General features: G+C 40.4%; 2 protein-coding genes across 2 annotated transcripts; one reads left to right on the plus strand and one right to left on the minus strand.

Moving 5' to 3' along the window:
• Nucleotides 1-1,064: 1,064 nt before the first annotated feature.
• Nucleotides 1,065-11,937, plus strand: LOC131303701 (serine/threonine-protein kinase SRK2I-like). Its single transcript, XM_058330696.1, has 9 exons — nucleotides 1,065-1,541; nucleotides 3,946-4,020; nucleotides 4,106-4,207; nucleotides 4,287-4,340; nucleotides 4,459-4,551; nucleotides 4,900-4,992; nucleotides 5,410-5,514; nucleotides 5,615-5,713; nucleotides 11,341-11,937. The coding sequence occupies exons 1-9, from the start codon at nucleotides 1,362-1,364 to the stop codon at nucleotides 11,611-11,613; spliced, it is 1,074 nt and encodes a 357-aa protein (XP_058186679.1). The 5' UTR covers nucleotides 1,065-1,361; the 3' UTR covers nucleotides 11,614-11,937.
• Nucleotides 7,089-11,316, minus strand: LOC131303705 (uncharacterized). The gene has a single exon (XM_058330701.1). The coding sequence runs from the start codon at nucleotides 8,202-8,204 to the stop codon at nucleotides 7,443-7,445; it is 762 nt and encodes a 253-aa protein (XP_058186684.1). The 5' UTR covers nucleotides 8,205-11,316; the 3' UTR covers nucleotides 7,089-7,442.
• Nucleotides 11,938-13,092: the final 1,155 nt, after the last annotated feature.

Below are 13,092 nucleotides of genomic sequence, written 5' to 3' on the forward strand. Positions count from 1 at the left end.
TACCCAAAAAAAGAAGAAGAAGTAATAATCGTTGATTTTAGATTGACCTGACGCTGTCCAAAGATGCAGTATACATATCTTCTTGATGCACCATAAGGGTTTTTATTGACAATACAGTTCAAAAATGTTCATGACTTTCGAGTTCATAAATTCAAATATGTTCAAGAATTACGAGTTCATAAGTTCGAAACTTTTCAATCTATTCAAGTTCATTAGTTCAAAAATTTTCAACACTTTAAACTCATTATAGAGATTAGGAGCAGAAGAATCAACAAAAATGTTAAGATTTCTAGGGCAACTTCAATTGTAAACCCTTCCCCAATTCTCTAAGAATTATGTAATCAAACTCCTAACTGTTGCGGCTACCTTAGATAGAGTAGAGTATCATGATCGATTTCTAGGGCATGATTTTGTTTTAATTTCTAGGGCACGATTTGTACAGCATTGATTCAGATTCAAATACTCGAGTTTAAAATAATAATCGACTTTGAATATCTGATGTAGTTTGTAAAAAATCAGATATTTGGAATGTTCACACTTCAGACAAAATCGTACCTCGTACCTCTAGTCGTATTTGGTGGAGACAATGGTGGTGGTGCAACGGACAACAGGTGGTGGTGATAGAGCCAGGTAGTGGTGGTGTGGTGCCGCGGGGCTGAAGAAGCCTGTTTGTCGTGCTAGTGGTGTGGCATGGTGGTGGGTGTCGTCATTTTCAACAAGAAGAAAATTGGCGATGGGAGGGAGAGAGAGAGAGAGAGAGGAGTTGGGAGACAGCGGTGGCAATGGGGAGAGAGAAAGAGAGGAGTTGGGAGACAGGAGTTTAAGATGGTGGTGTGTCATCGTTTTACGGTTTAGGGGTGGAGAAGGATATTTTTGGAAGTTCTTGGATATTTATTATGTCATACATAGTAAATTGTTTTAAGATTTAGGTGTTTTATTTAGCACGGGCTACTGGCAATGAATTCGTAGTTGTATATGGTAGGACCCTTAAATTATGGACACTATCACAGTCATCGTTTCCTAACCTCAGCCTATCTAAACGGCGTCGTCCTACCTTCATCGTCTTCCGCAAATTTTCCCCTTGCGAACACCACCTTCCCACTCCAGAGATATTCTATTAAAATCCGTCGCCGACCTAACATTTTCTCTCTCTCACTCTCTCTCTAAAACCAACTCCCATAAACTGAGTAAACTACAGCATACCTATACACATACCCGTAGATACAAAAACTGAAAGCACGGAAGTAACCGACTTCTTAGGGCACAACACCGCGGTCACTTAACGTCGCCGTTTTTCACTCAACCGTCGATGTGATTTTGAGCGTTTGAAGGTGGAGTAGTGATTACGGAAAGCGACGGGAATGGATCGGCCGGCGATGACGGTGGGCCCGCCCTGTATGGAGATGCCGATCATGCACGACAGCGATCGGTACGATTTCGTGCGAGACATCGGCTCTGGAAACTTCGGCGTGGCTAGGCTCATGAGGGACAAACTGACCAAAGAGCTCGTCGCCGTCAAGTACATCGAGCGAGGCGATAAGGTCAGGACCAGGGGTTTGTTTCCAGTTGTTTCGTTGTGCTTATTTTTAGTGTTTCTGGTCGATTTAATTTTTTCTTTTTTTTGGCAGTGGTTGATTTTGTTTGGTCTGGTTTGGGACAGTTTGATGCTGTTGGTAGTTTACATTGTTGGTTTAAATGATGGGAATTTCTTGTCTGGTGATGTTTTGGCAATTTTTTTAGAAGTTTGAATTATCGACGGAAGTAGAGATTAGGGACTGAACAACGTACCTAGTCGGCTAGTAGTATGTATCCTTTTCCGTGGCACATGACAGGATTGGTCACCACATCTTAAATCTCATCTGCTTTGGCCGACATCATGAGCTTGGATCTCGGGGTTGCTCGTCTGCCTCTCTACCGCCGAGAGGTCTCTCAAGGATGGATGCCTGTTCAGTGGTCTTGGTGGCGGTGCCCCAACACCTTATCTCCCTTGTTACTGGGTTCCACAAGAATGTGTTATGGTGGGTGATAAGGGTGTTGGGTAGGGCTGTAAACAAACCGAGCTGCGCAACTCGTGGCTCGGCTCAACTCATTTAGAAATCGAGCCAAACTCGAGCTCGAGTTTTGGGCTCGTTTACTAAATGAGTTGAGCTCGACACTCAAAAACTCGGCTCATTTGTATAGGTTCTGCTCGTTTAAAGAGGCTCATTAAGTAAATTAGCTAGGCTTGGCTCGTTTACAACCGAGCTCGAGTTTTAGGCTCGTTTAGTAAACAATCCAAGCTCAAACACTACGAAACTTGGCTCGTTTACACCCCTAGCGTTGGGGCATCACTTGGCGGTACCCCAAGACCACCCGATAATTTATTACTATGTTACACCATCAGATATGTTCTTGCTTGATGTCGTCGATCATTCTCATGTGATATGGGTACTCACAGCTCCACCTCCAACCAATCATGACCCTGACTCTGCCACCATGCAAGACTTGCTGCCAACCCCCACCTAGGATTATTTTCCACTTGGCTCACGCAACAGCTGATCTCACAAGCTTGTTCTGAAGATCTCAACCCTAAAGGCTTCCCCAAGATGGATGTATGTTGTCCGCATCTGATGTGCGATCCCTATGATAAAAAGCTTCAAAGTTGGCGATTATTGTTGGCCAAAGAAGCATGGATTGTTCAACAAAGGTAATGTGATGCATGTTCGTGCTGGACACCAACGATCATCACTCTTAGACACCACTTGAACACTACTATAAAAGTTTTTTGTTTGTTCTTTGGGACAGATTCACTATTCGGGTGGTTGGGGGACAAACGTTTCATCATGTAGACGTATTTTCCTAGGTCCACCAAAAATGCTCGGGTATGGTGACAAGTGACAACACTAGAACGATGGACATATTAATTTTTTGAAGTGTTGTGTCAGATGATGCATGCGATGGATCATGTATGGATCGACAGAACAATTTCTGTGTAAAAGATATACGATTTATGTATCAGTTTAGTTGATTGCAATTCCTATTTGGATGACATATTTGGATTTTAAGTTATTGAATACGTTTATTTTCAATTTTGGCCAAGTCTTATGTAGCTTTGTACATATAGACATAATATTAGTTAACATCTCCTTGACATATCATGTCCTATTATGTTTGGAAAAGGTTTCTGTTGGCATGTCTGTGTCCGTGCTACTTGGTTGTTAGCATTGGTAAGAAACTTAGAATAATTAGCAAAAAGAACAAAAGTTGAGTGTGTTGGTTACTTGGGCTTTAGGTGGGAAGGAACAGTAAATGGAACAGTGGGGAATTCTCCTTTGCAGATACACTAGGCATAGTCATATGACACAAGTATACGTTTTCTTGGAAACTTCCACGTCTAAATGTTTACATGGTCCATAAGCTGAGGAGTTATGCAGAATCTTAGCTGTCAAACAAGTAGTTTTTAATGTCATGGAAACCAAAAAATGACAATGGACTTTAAGTATGGTGAGATCTGTATTTCCTAATGACCACAAATCAAACAATCTATACAACCACGTTCAAATTCCACAAGAAGCTGAAGCATGCTATCAACATTCAGTGGAACATCAAAATGTGCACCATAGCCCAACAATAAGAGTAACCTCAGAGTACTTCTGACATGTTGCAAGGTACATATGCTTATGCGGGGGTTAGTCTAGAAAGGTGGAGTTTGAACTACAGGAAACTGGCTTCATGGTTAGACAGTTCGTGATCAATCAGGCCACACCATGTAGTTAGAGTCCTTTTTTGGGGGGGACAAACTCCTTGGATAAGACGTCACATCTCTCTCTCTCTCTCTCTCTCTCTCTCTCTCTCTCTCTCTCTCTCTCTCTCATACACTCAAATCATGCACACGGTCACAAGAATTCTGATTCTTTCCAGAAGATCTTCTTTTGTTTTCTTATTTTTGGATTTTCCAAGTTGCAGATAGATGAAAATGTCCAAAGGGAAATCATAAATCATAGGTCTTTGAGGCATCCAAACATTGTTCGGTTTAAAGAGGTTTGCTCAGCTTGCCATTTCTTGTTTTATGCCTATCAAAAGGGTGTTATATCTTAATCATACTCTGCAAATAATTTTTCTCTAGGTCATACTGACACAAACCCATCTGGCTATTGTAATGGAGTATGCAGCCGGTGGAGAACTTTTTAATCGAATATGCAGTGCTGGGCAATTCAGTGAGGATGAGGTTGGTGACTAACTGTTTATATGTAGACTAGCCTTTCTGTTGAAATATGTTTCTGTGGTTCACCCTGGTGTTGCTGCAGGCTCGCTTCTTCTTTCAACAGTTAATATCTGGAGTCAGCTATTGTCACAGAATGGTAAGTGAATTTTCTCTATGCTTTGAAGTTTCGTTTGTTGATTTATTAATCTAGTTGTCATCCCAGGAGGTGAATGGGATAATTTATTTGCCTTGCTTGCTCTTTCCAATGTATCAAGGAAGTATGTCACCGGGATTTGAAGTTGGAAAACACTTTGTTGGATGGAAGCCCTGCTCCTCGATTGAAGATATGCGACTTTGGATACTCTAAGGTATTGTACTTTGACTTCGTTTTTTTTCATGTGTTCTCTTTCTTAATTTAGTGCTTATTAAGTTCTAGCAATGTAGATCTCAATTCAATAGTATAATTTTGTGATGCTCATATGTATTGACTATTGAGTAAATAAGTCTGATGTAGCTCGCGCTCTCTCTCTCTTCCCATATTCTTCCCTTCTTGTCCTTTTGATGGTATTTAATATCTTAATAACTTTTTGTGAAGAACTCGTCAACTTCATTGCCAAACTATTTCTGTCATTGGACTGATAATCATCCATTTCTTATATATGCAATCTGGATAAATTACTATTTGTTCTACTCTGAACTTGGATGGTTTTTTCCAGTCTTCTGTGTTGCATTCGCAGCCAAAATCAACTGTGGGGACGCCTGCATACATTGCACCAGAAGTGTTGCTTAGGCAGCAATACGACGGCAAGGTAAAACCAGTTCTTATGCTTACGCAGATCAATCAAGTTTTGCACTGTTTTACAAGATTCGACCATTTCATGTTGTGGCTTTAGATTTATTGTGAACAGACCAAGAATGTCTTATGTCAGCTCAAGTTTTGCATTTCTTCTTCTTAGTTGACTTTGTTACCTATCAGGGAGTTGAGTTTTGTTCACCCTCCACTTGAGAGGGTGAACATTACCCTCCTTCCTATTGGTTGAAATGACATGGGTCCCACCATAAAGTGATGTCATGCTTACCAAAAAGTATTGCATGGTAAGCATGACATCACTTTATGGTGGGATCCACACCATTTTCAACCAATAAGAGGGAGGACAATGTTTTGCTATATCTAGTAACGATCCAAGCTTGGTAGGTTTGGATTTCATACATGTTTCCAATTGCAGATTGCTGATGTGTGGTCCTGTGGTGTGACTCTCTATGTGATGCTGGTTGGTTCGTATCCTTTTGAGGACCCTGATGAACCGAAGGACTTCCGGAAGACAATACATGTATTGCTTTATACCCTTCTTAGTTACTTGACTTCAGTGTGACAGTATCTACTGCATAGAATTGTTTTACTGAGTACGAGATATTCTTTCTTTTCTGCAGAGAATTCTTCACGTTCAATACTCTATTCCAGATAATATTCAAGTTGCACCTGCATGTCGGCATCTGATCTCGAGGATCTTTGTTGCAGACCCTAAACAGGTTTATGTTTTTTAGGTGTAAGAAACTTGGTATGCACATTTTTAACAGTTTGGAAAATAGGATACTGATACTGCCTCTAAGATATCATGATTTGGGTGCATATGATTTTCAACTTGAATTATTCTGTTTGATTCTCGCCTTTCATTGAGCATTCATCTGCCATCATTTGGTGTAGAACTACTTTGCTTTATTTGGACTGTCTTTGAGTAATCGTCTGCCATCATTTGATTCTTGGCTGACATTGAGCAATTGTCAATGTTCTAAATGGCACTTGGCGGTAATCGGGCCGAGACCCACCTCCAAGCGCCAAGCCGCCTAGGCGGCACCAAGCAATTCGGCGGATTTTTTTTTTTTTTTTTTTAACAAACCATTATCCAATATTCTAATCAAACTATATTCCATGTATCCTAAATGCAAGTTCAAACTTGAAAGTACAAACCCATATAAAATTAAGTAGTAGCAGCTAGCAAATAAGTTGAATAAGACAATAAGTAGACATAACCATGATGCAAAGTTTAATGTTCAAACTTCAAAGTACAAACCCAAATGAAATTAAGTAGTAGCAACTAGCAAATAAGTTGAATAAGACAATAAATAGAAATAAACGAGATCAAAGATCCCTAATGCCAAGTTCAAAGTTCATCTCCTTCCTCTAACTCTTCTCCTCCATACCCCTCCAAAACTGGATCTCCATCTGACTCAAAGTCAATCTCCTCATTTCCCTCCCCTTCGGAGTCATCTTCCCATACAAAATCTTCATGTAGCTCTCGCGGCTCACGTACTCCAATATTTCTACCACTTCTTCTAGGCATAGAGACTTCATCCACTCCCATAGTGGTGGCAAGCAACTCATATGTAAGTCCCGAACCCGGCTCAACTTCATCATCATCACCACCTTCAACAATCCATCCTTGTGCATTGGTTGCTTCGCTAGCAAGAAAGACATTTTTCTCCTTCCTTGCTTTCTTGTTGATGAGTTTGGCATTGAATTAGACGTACACTAGATTGCTCATCCTTGTTGCATCTAATCTATTCCTTTTCTTTGTATGTATCTATACATAAAAAAATCCATGCCATTTCTCCTTATTAAATAATTTCAAACTACTAATTTACTAAATTACTATAAGAGCGAGAGAGGGAGAGAAGAGTATATGGACTTACCCCCTCAAAGGTGCTCCAATTTCTTTCACTTCCGGATGAGCTTGAAGTCAAGGCGAGAATTCTCATAGCCATTCTTTGCAATTTGGGTGTAGAGTTGCCATAATTAGACCACCAACCAACTAGTCGTGAAAATAAAAACAACTTAAAATTCCATTTGCACTAAGTTACTAACTTACTACTAACATTACTAGTAATTAGTAAATTAAATGAAGAACTAAGAAGCGTAATAAAAGCCATAATTTACCCGGATCATAATTGTCATTGTTTGCTTCACATCCGCGAAGGGCCACAATTTTTCCAAACATACCCGCTTTGTTCTTGTACATCAACAACTCTTTATTGATGACATAATCTTGGGCATCCACATCTTCCGGATCGAATCTTTCAACACATTCAACAACCGCCTCCATGATGCATGAATCATTTTGAATGTTTTGATCCTTATAGAAGTAGAAAGGATTCAACAAATAAGCTGTCAAATGTAATGGACTATCTAGCCGACCTTGAGATTTTGTATCAATGATATCTAATATTAGCTTGTATTGAGCCTCTTTAGATTTGCATGCCTCTATGATCTCTTGTTTCGCCTTTTGTAGTTCTCCATATACAAAGCCCATTGAGGGACGGTCCCATTAACAAGTCGAAGCACTTTCACTAGCGGAGCAAACACTTTCAAGCATAGACTTACACCATTCCAAAATGATGTACTAAGCACGGTAGCATATGGTGTTTTCCCTTTTGTGCTACTCGGACCCCATTTACTCTTTCCCCATTCATTGCTAGTAACCATTACCTTCAAGGCTTCTTTCTTCTCCGCCAAACTTTGCAAAGTCAAGAAAGATGTTGCAAATCTAGTCATACCCGGCCTCACACTATCTCTCTTTTTGGTAGCTTTTCTCATCAATGCCAAAGTCGTTTGGTGAGCATAAATAAATATAGTAAAGGCCTTTGCCTTCTCTATACCTCCTTTGAATTTTGGTAGCTTACCAATTCCTTCAAGCATAAGGTTTATGGTGTGGGTGGCACATGAGCTCCAAAAGATGATAAGCCTTTTGACCTTCAACAACTCCGCCGCGGCCATGTTATTTGATGCATTGTCCGTCACCACTTGAACTACATTTTTTGGACCAACCTCTTCAATACATTTGTCAACATAGTTGAAGATGTATTCCCCCGTGTGCAACTCATCCGAAGTTTCCTTAGAAGAAAGAAAAGTAGTCCCTTGCAATTGACACACAAATTCATGATGCTTCTCCTCTTTCAATCGCTCCAAGCGTCGGTCATAATAGAACAACCCGTTGAAGCCCACTCTTCTTGCTTCTTGAGACATTTTTTGGTTCTCTCCACTTCCACCTTCAACAATGGCCCCCTTAATTTGGATTGGCTTGGAGGTTGGTAGCCCACGCCAAATTGTCCAACCGCTTCACAAAATTGTGCGAAGCTATTATGGTCAATAGCATGAAATGGGATACCGGCTTCATACACTCATCGAGCCAAGTAACCGTCCACTTTCTCACTTCTAGCCTTCCAAAGTGAAGCACTTATGTTTTGTTGTCCCGTCATCTTCTTCCTGGGATTGATATCCGATACCTTTTTCTTGTCCCTACAATTTCAACTTCCTCATCTTCTTCTTCTTCTATGATAGTCATTTCCTCCCTAATCTCTTTGACCACTTGAAGCTTGTCTTTTTTCTTCTTACTTCCCTCTTCAACTGCCGCTTTACACTTCGCTATATCTTCCTTGCTTGCATAGGGCAAGAGGAAACAGACCCCTTAATTTGAGCTATGTGTTTTTTCAGCCTACTAATCCCTGGACTCATAACCTTACCACACAATTTGCATTGTATTTTATCCAAATTCGTAGGATCCACTAGCATTCCATACTCCCATCCCATATCATTTGATGCTCTTTTAAGGGCTGTTTAATTATCGGTGGCGGCATTAGAGGCCACTGAAGTTACATTTTGAGATTGGGACATTTACAATAGGCCTACACATTATAAAAATAACTGTACAAGTTATACAATGCAGTCAAACTTTTTCACAGTTAAGCTAAGGTTCTGACATAATACAAGTTATACAATAATACAAGTATACTAATACAACACTGAACCTGTTCACACTCGCACAATCTCTTTTTTTTTTTTTTTTAAATGCAAAAAAAAACTCAATCAGAAAATTCAGTGCTTCTGCACACAGAAATACTGAACTCAGAAGAGAGATGTGGAAATTGAACAGTAGGATTTAATTTTTTCTGATAGCAAACAGCAAACAACTCAATCAGAAAGTTCTACCCTCTTGATGATCCTCTAAGAACCCCACAACAGACTAATCAAGCAACTAATTTGACCAAAACAAAAAACTCTAGAAGGATTAAACATGCAAAGCCCTGATCGAGAGAGAGAGAGAGAGAGAGAGATGACAAAGAGAGCCGAGAGAGAGAGAGAGAGAGAGAGCGCAAGAGAGAGACATACCGGCGGGACCGCCGATCGACGACGATGGGACCTCGACACCTCGTTCACTGCTGGGTTCGCGCTAGGGCTCATTCTTCACTTCTTCGGTTCTTGTTCTTCGATCGACTGGAGTGAGTGAGAATGGGTGTGGGATGTAAATGTAATTATGTAATTGTGTGTGTGTATACACACACATACATAATGTATATATGATTTTGTAAAAATTACATAATAAGCCCTTTTAGTTTAATACTATATATTTTAGGCCGCCAAACCTCCCTGGGCGCCCAATCAAACGCCAAGTGGTATTGGCGTGGTGGCAGAGCACCTCCAAGCGCCTAGGCCGCCATTTAGAACCCTGGCAATCGTCTGCCATCATTTGCATGCGCACTTTGGTAGTGGAGCTATGAAGTTTTCTGAACTTTCCAAATAAGGATGAAATTAGTAGCTTGATGGGAGAGTGGTTGGAAATGTTACCGTAAAGCATGTGCGCTCGAAGAGCCTGGAGTTATGAAATAAAAAAAAAGTGTTTCCTGGAACGAAGGTGGCACTTAAAATTATGAGAGGGAATTTGAGTTAGTGGCAGAGTGGAAGGACTAAATGGAAAATATGATCAATTGCATAGTGGCCTTTTGGAGATGACAAAAGCTCGTTCTTCCTTCGGGAGTGACCGTAATGTTTAATTTTTGACACTTTGATAGCTGTATATGGGGCTTGCATTGCATTTTCAGAGGATAATTCTCCTTTTTCTTTTTTTTAACAAAGGAGGGAACGCCCTCTGCGTTTTGCAAATTGTTATTCTTTCTTAGCAACACGCGCCCTTAAATTGAAATTTTGTTTATTGAATTTGTTGGAAGACTTGTATGGGTTTGATGGGTAATAGTAGGAATTGATAGTATCACGCCTCCCAATCATTGGCTTATTTATAGGTTTCTTATTGAAGAGTTCTATTTTGGCAATTTATTGGTGAGTTGGAGTTCAGTGTTATAAAGGCGTGGATCAGATTGATTGGATAACTATTTGAAGGCGAGAATTCTTGTTTTGGTCAAGGAACTAAATAGGTTGAATCCTGGGGATTTGGGGGGTTGGTAATTTCATAATTGCCATTTTTCAAGTATTGTTTGGGATGCTGAGGGAAGTTGTTCCTCTTCTTTTCATGAAGTGGAACTTCCTGGGAAATGTGAAACGCAATAGAAAACATGACATAAATGAAAATAGGAGCTTTGATTGCATCCCACATCTTGCTTTAGTCTCTGAACAAAGTTACCTGCGAGTTTGAGGTGCTAGGACCATAGCCATCAAAGGTGTACTGAGGAGCACATCTAGACTGCAAAACACTGCAAAGCTTACACTGGGGTAGCCACAACCTCCCTGAGGCGAGATGACTTTAATGACCCCCTGCTAAGGCCCTCAAGGTGCACCGAAGGGAACACCTTTCTTTGTCATGCTTAATTTCTTAATGGTTTGATATCAACCCTTTGGTCCAAACCGTCCATTGATGCCATTGTAACTTGTGTGCTTACATTGGCAATGCCTATAACATGCCCACAACTAATTAGAAGGAAAAAATTCACTTTGACCTCTTGTGGTTTGGCCCATGTGTGGTTTCACCCTCTTAGATTTGATTATCAGCACATAACCACAATGTGATTGTTGGACCAATGTGCACAATAATGGATGTTAAGGAACATTGGAATTGACCTTAATAACCTCATCTTCTTCCTCATATATATAGCCATACATATGGATCCACATATACACGTATGGACTCATACATATACATGTGTTGCCTACAATCCTAAATTAGATCTACTAAACAGCCTGAACTTGTAAGTTGACCTCAGTTAAATCATTTTGTTAGCAAAATTATACATTTACTACATTCATTACTACATTTTTGTTTTACTTTTTTGTTGCTCAATAGCAATAGTAGTCAAACTATTACGATCTTTTTAATGTTTATGGTTCGATGAGTTAATATGCTAAATTACCTTTTGATGTACTGATGCAACAGAGGATTACAATACCTGAGATATTTAAGCACGAGTGGTTTCTAAAGAACCTCCCGGCAGACCTCATGGACGAAAAGACAATGAGCAACCAGTACGTAGAGCCTGATCAACCCATGCAGAGTATAGATACGATCATGCAAATAATTTCTGAGGCCACCATACCGCCGGTTGGTCTGTATAACTTGGACATGATGGACGATGACATGGAAGATTTGGACTCAGATGATCCTGATCTTGATATCGACAGCAGTGGAGAGATTATCTATGCAGTCTGATTGCATTTTCCTATTGGAGTTCCAGAAATCAGTTTCCTCAGGTACGAAAGAGCTTTCTGATCGCTTCGGTTTGTAATGTAAGTCAAGGTACTTGGACTGCATAAGCTATAGCTCTTGGTATACATTTGTAGGGAGGTTGATTTTACCCATTTCATACAAATTTGTGCCCCTTGCTGCGAACTTTTGTTTATTTATAAGTTTGCTTGCTACGGTGTTTTGGTCGTTTGCGGTCTCTCACACTTCCAAATACCAGTGTTGTATAAATTGGTTCTCTGTACAACAGTTGTCTTAGCTGAAATGTCAAAACGAAGGTTATTACTGATAGAGCATGGGAAAGAGGGAATGGGAGGGGCTGTAGTGCACCTGCCGCACTACACGGTGAGATGCGGCCGATCTGACTGTCCATCTCGGTACGGCTTGGATTTAATTCGAGTTCTTACAAATCCTAGCTATCCATTGTTCGGATGAAAATTCGAGCCGTCCATTGCTGAGATGGACGGCCAGATTGGTCACACTACACATGTAGTGCAGGAGGTGCACTACAGCACCCCGGGTCCGGGAAAGAGGGAATGACAAGGCTGGGCTGGATCTGGTTTGTGTGTTACACGCAGATGGTTTACGGAGAAAATGGTTTTGAAAAAATCATGTTAATGCTTACACACAAGCTGCGGCGAAGTTGCTAAGATTTTAATGGCAACTGTGTCGGGTGGGATTAATAAGTGATTAAATCACTTTAATAGGTTCACACACACACACATTTTAATGATTCAACCACTTAATGGGCACACACACATGTTAATGGTAACTGTGTCGGGTTTTTACCCCAACTAATGTCTGATTTTAGATTTGTAGACATTTTGTATTTCATGTGGTGGATCATTTGCTATTTTGTCTTTCCTCAATGTTATTGCATACGTTTTTAATTTTTGATTTCTCCCGTTTTCTACTCGAGGTTTAAGCGATGGAGTAGAACATTAGGGGTTGCATAAGAAATCTGCATATGTTTAGCACTTCAGTTCATTGAAGACCCTATTGCAGAAGGATTGAACGATCACCTTTTTTTATGATCATGATTGAAAGTTGAAACGATCACTTGAAGTGGTCGTGTTTCAGAATCTATAATTATGTGGGGATTGAAATCTTCCTTGTGTTTGTGAACCGATAACAAGTATTGCGCACGATCTCCCTTTTTTATGATCATGATTGAAAGTTGAAACGATCACTTGAAGTGGTCGTGTTTCAGAATCTATAATTATGTGGGATTGAAATCTTCCCTGTATTTGTGAACCGATAACAAGTATTGCGCCTATTTGAACTGATAACCGATGTGGACCCTTCTTCCTTGTGCTATGATTAGATTCGATGTCCAATGCGCACAAGAGAGAGATGGGGGGGGGGAGGGGGGGGTGGGAATGTGTGTACTTGGTTGCTCGCCGAAGATGAGGACACTTGCCGGAGATGGAGGTCTTGAGATGGGGA

The sequence above is a fragment of the Rhododendron vialii genome, chromosome 10a, assembly GCF_030253575.1.
Source record: "Rhododendron vialii isolate Sample 1 chromosome 10a, ASM3025357v1".
Taxonomy (NCBI): Eukaryota; Viridiplantae; Streptophyta; class Magnoliopsida; order Ericales; family Ericaceae; genus Rhododendron; species Rhododendron vialii.

What these genes read in the sequence shown, in the direction of transcription:
- LOC131303701 (XM_058330696.1), top strand. Translation starts at nt 1,362, where the DNA reads ATGGATCGGCCGGCGATGACGGTGGGCCCGCCCTGTATGGAGATGCCG. An exon ending in TCAGCTATTGTCACAGAATG is followed by an intron (nt 4,341 to 4,458) that starts GTAAGTGAATTT and finishes CAATGTATCAAG; the next exon opens with GAAGTATGTCACCGGGATTT. An exon ending in TTGTTGCAGACCCTAAACAG is followed by an intron (nt 5,714 to 11,340) that starts GTTTATGTTTTT and finishes CTGATGCAACAG; the next exon opens with AGGATTACAATACCTGAGAT.
- LOC131303705 (XM_058330701.1), bottom strand. Translation starts at nt 8,204, where the DNA reads ATGTCTCAAGAAGCAAGAAGAGTGGGCTTCAACGGGTTGTTCTATTAT.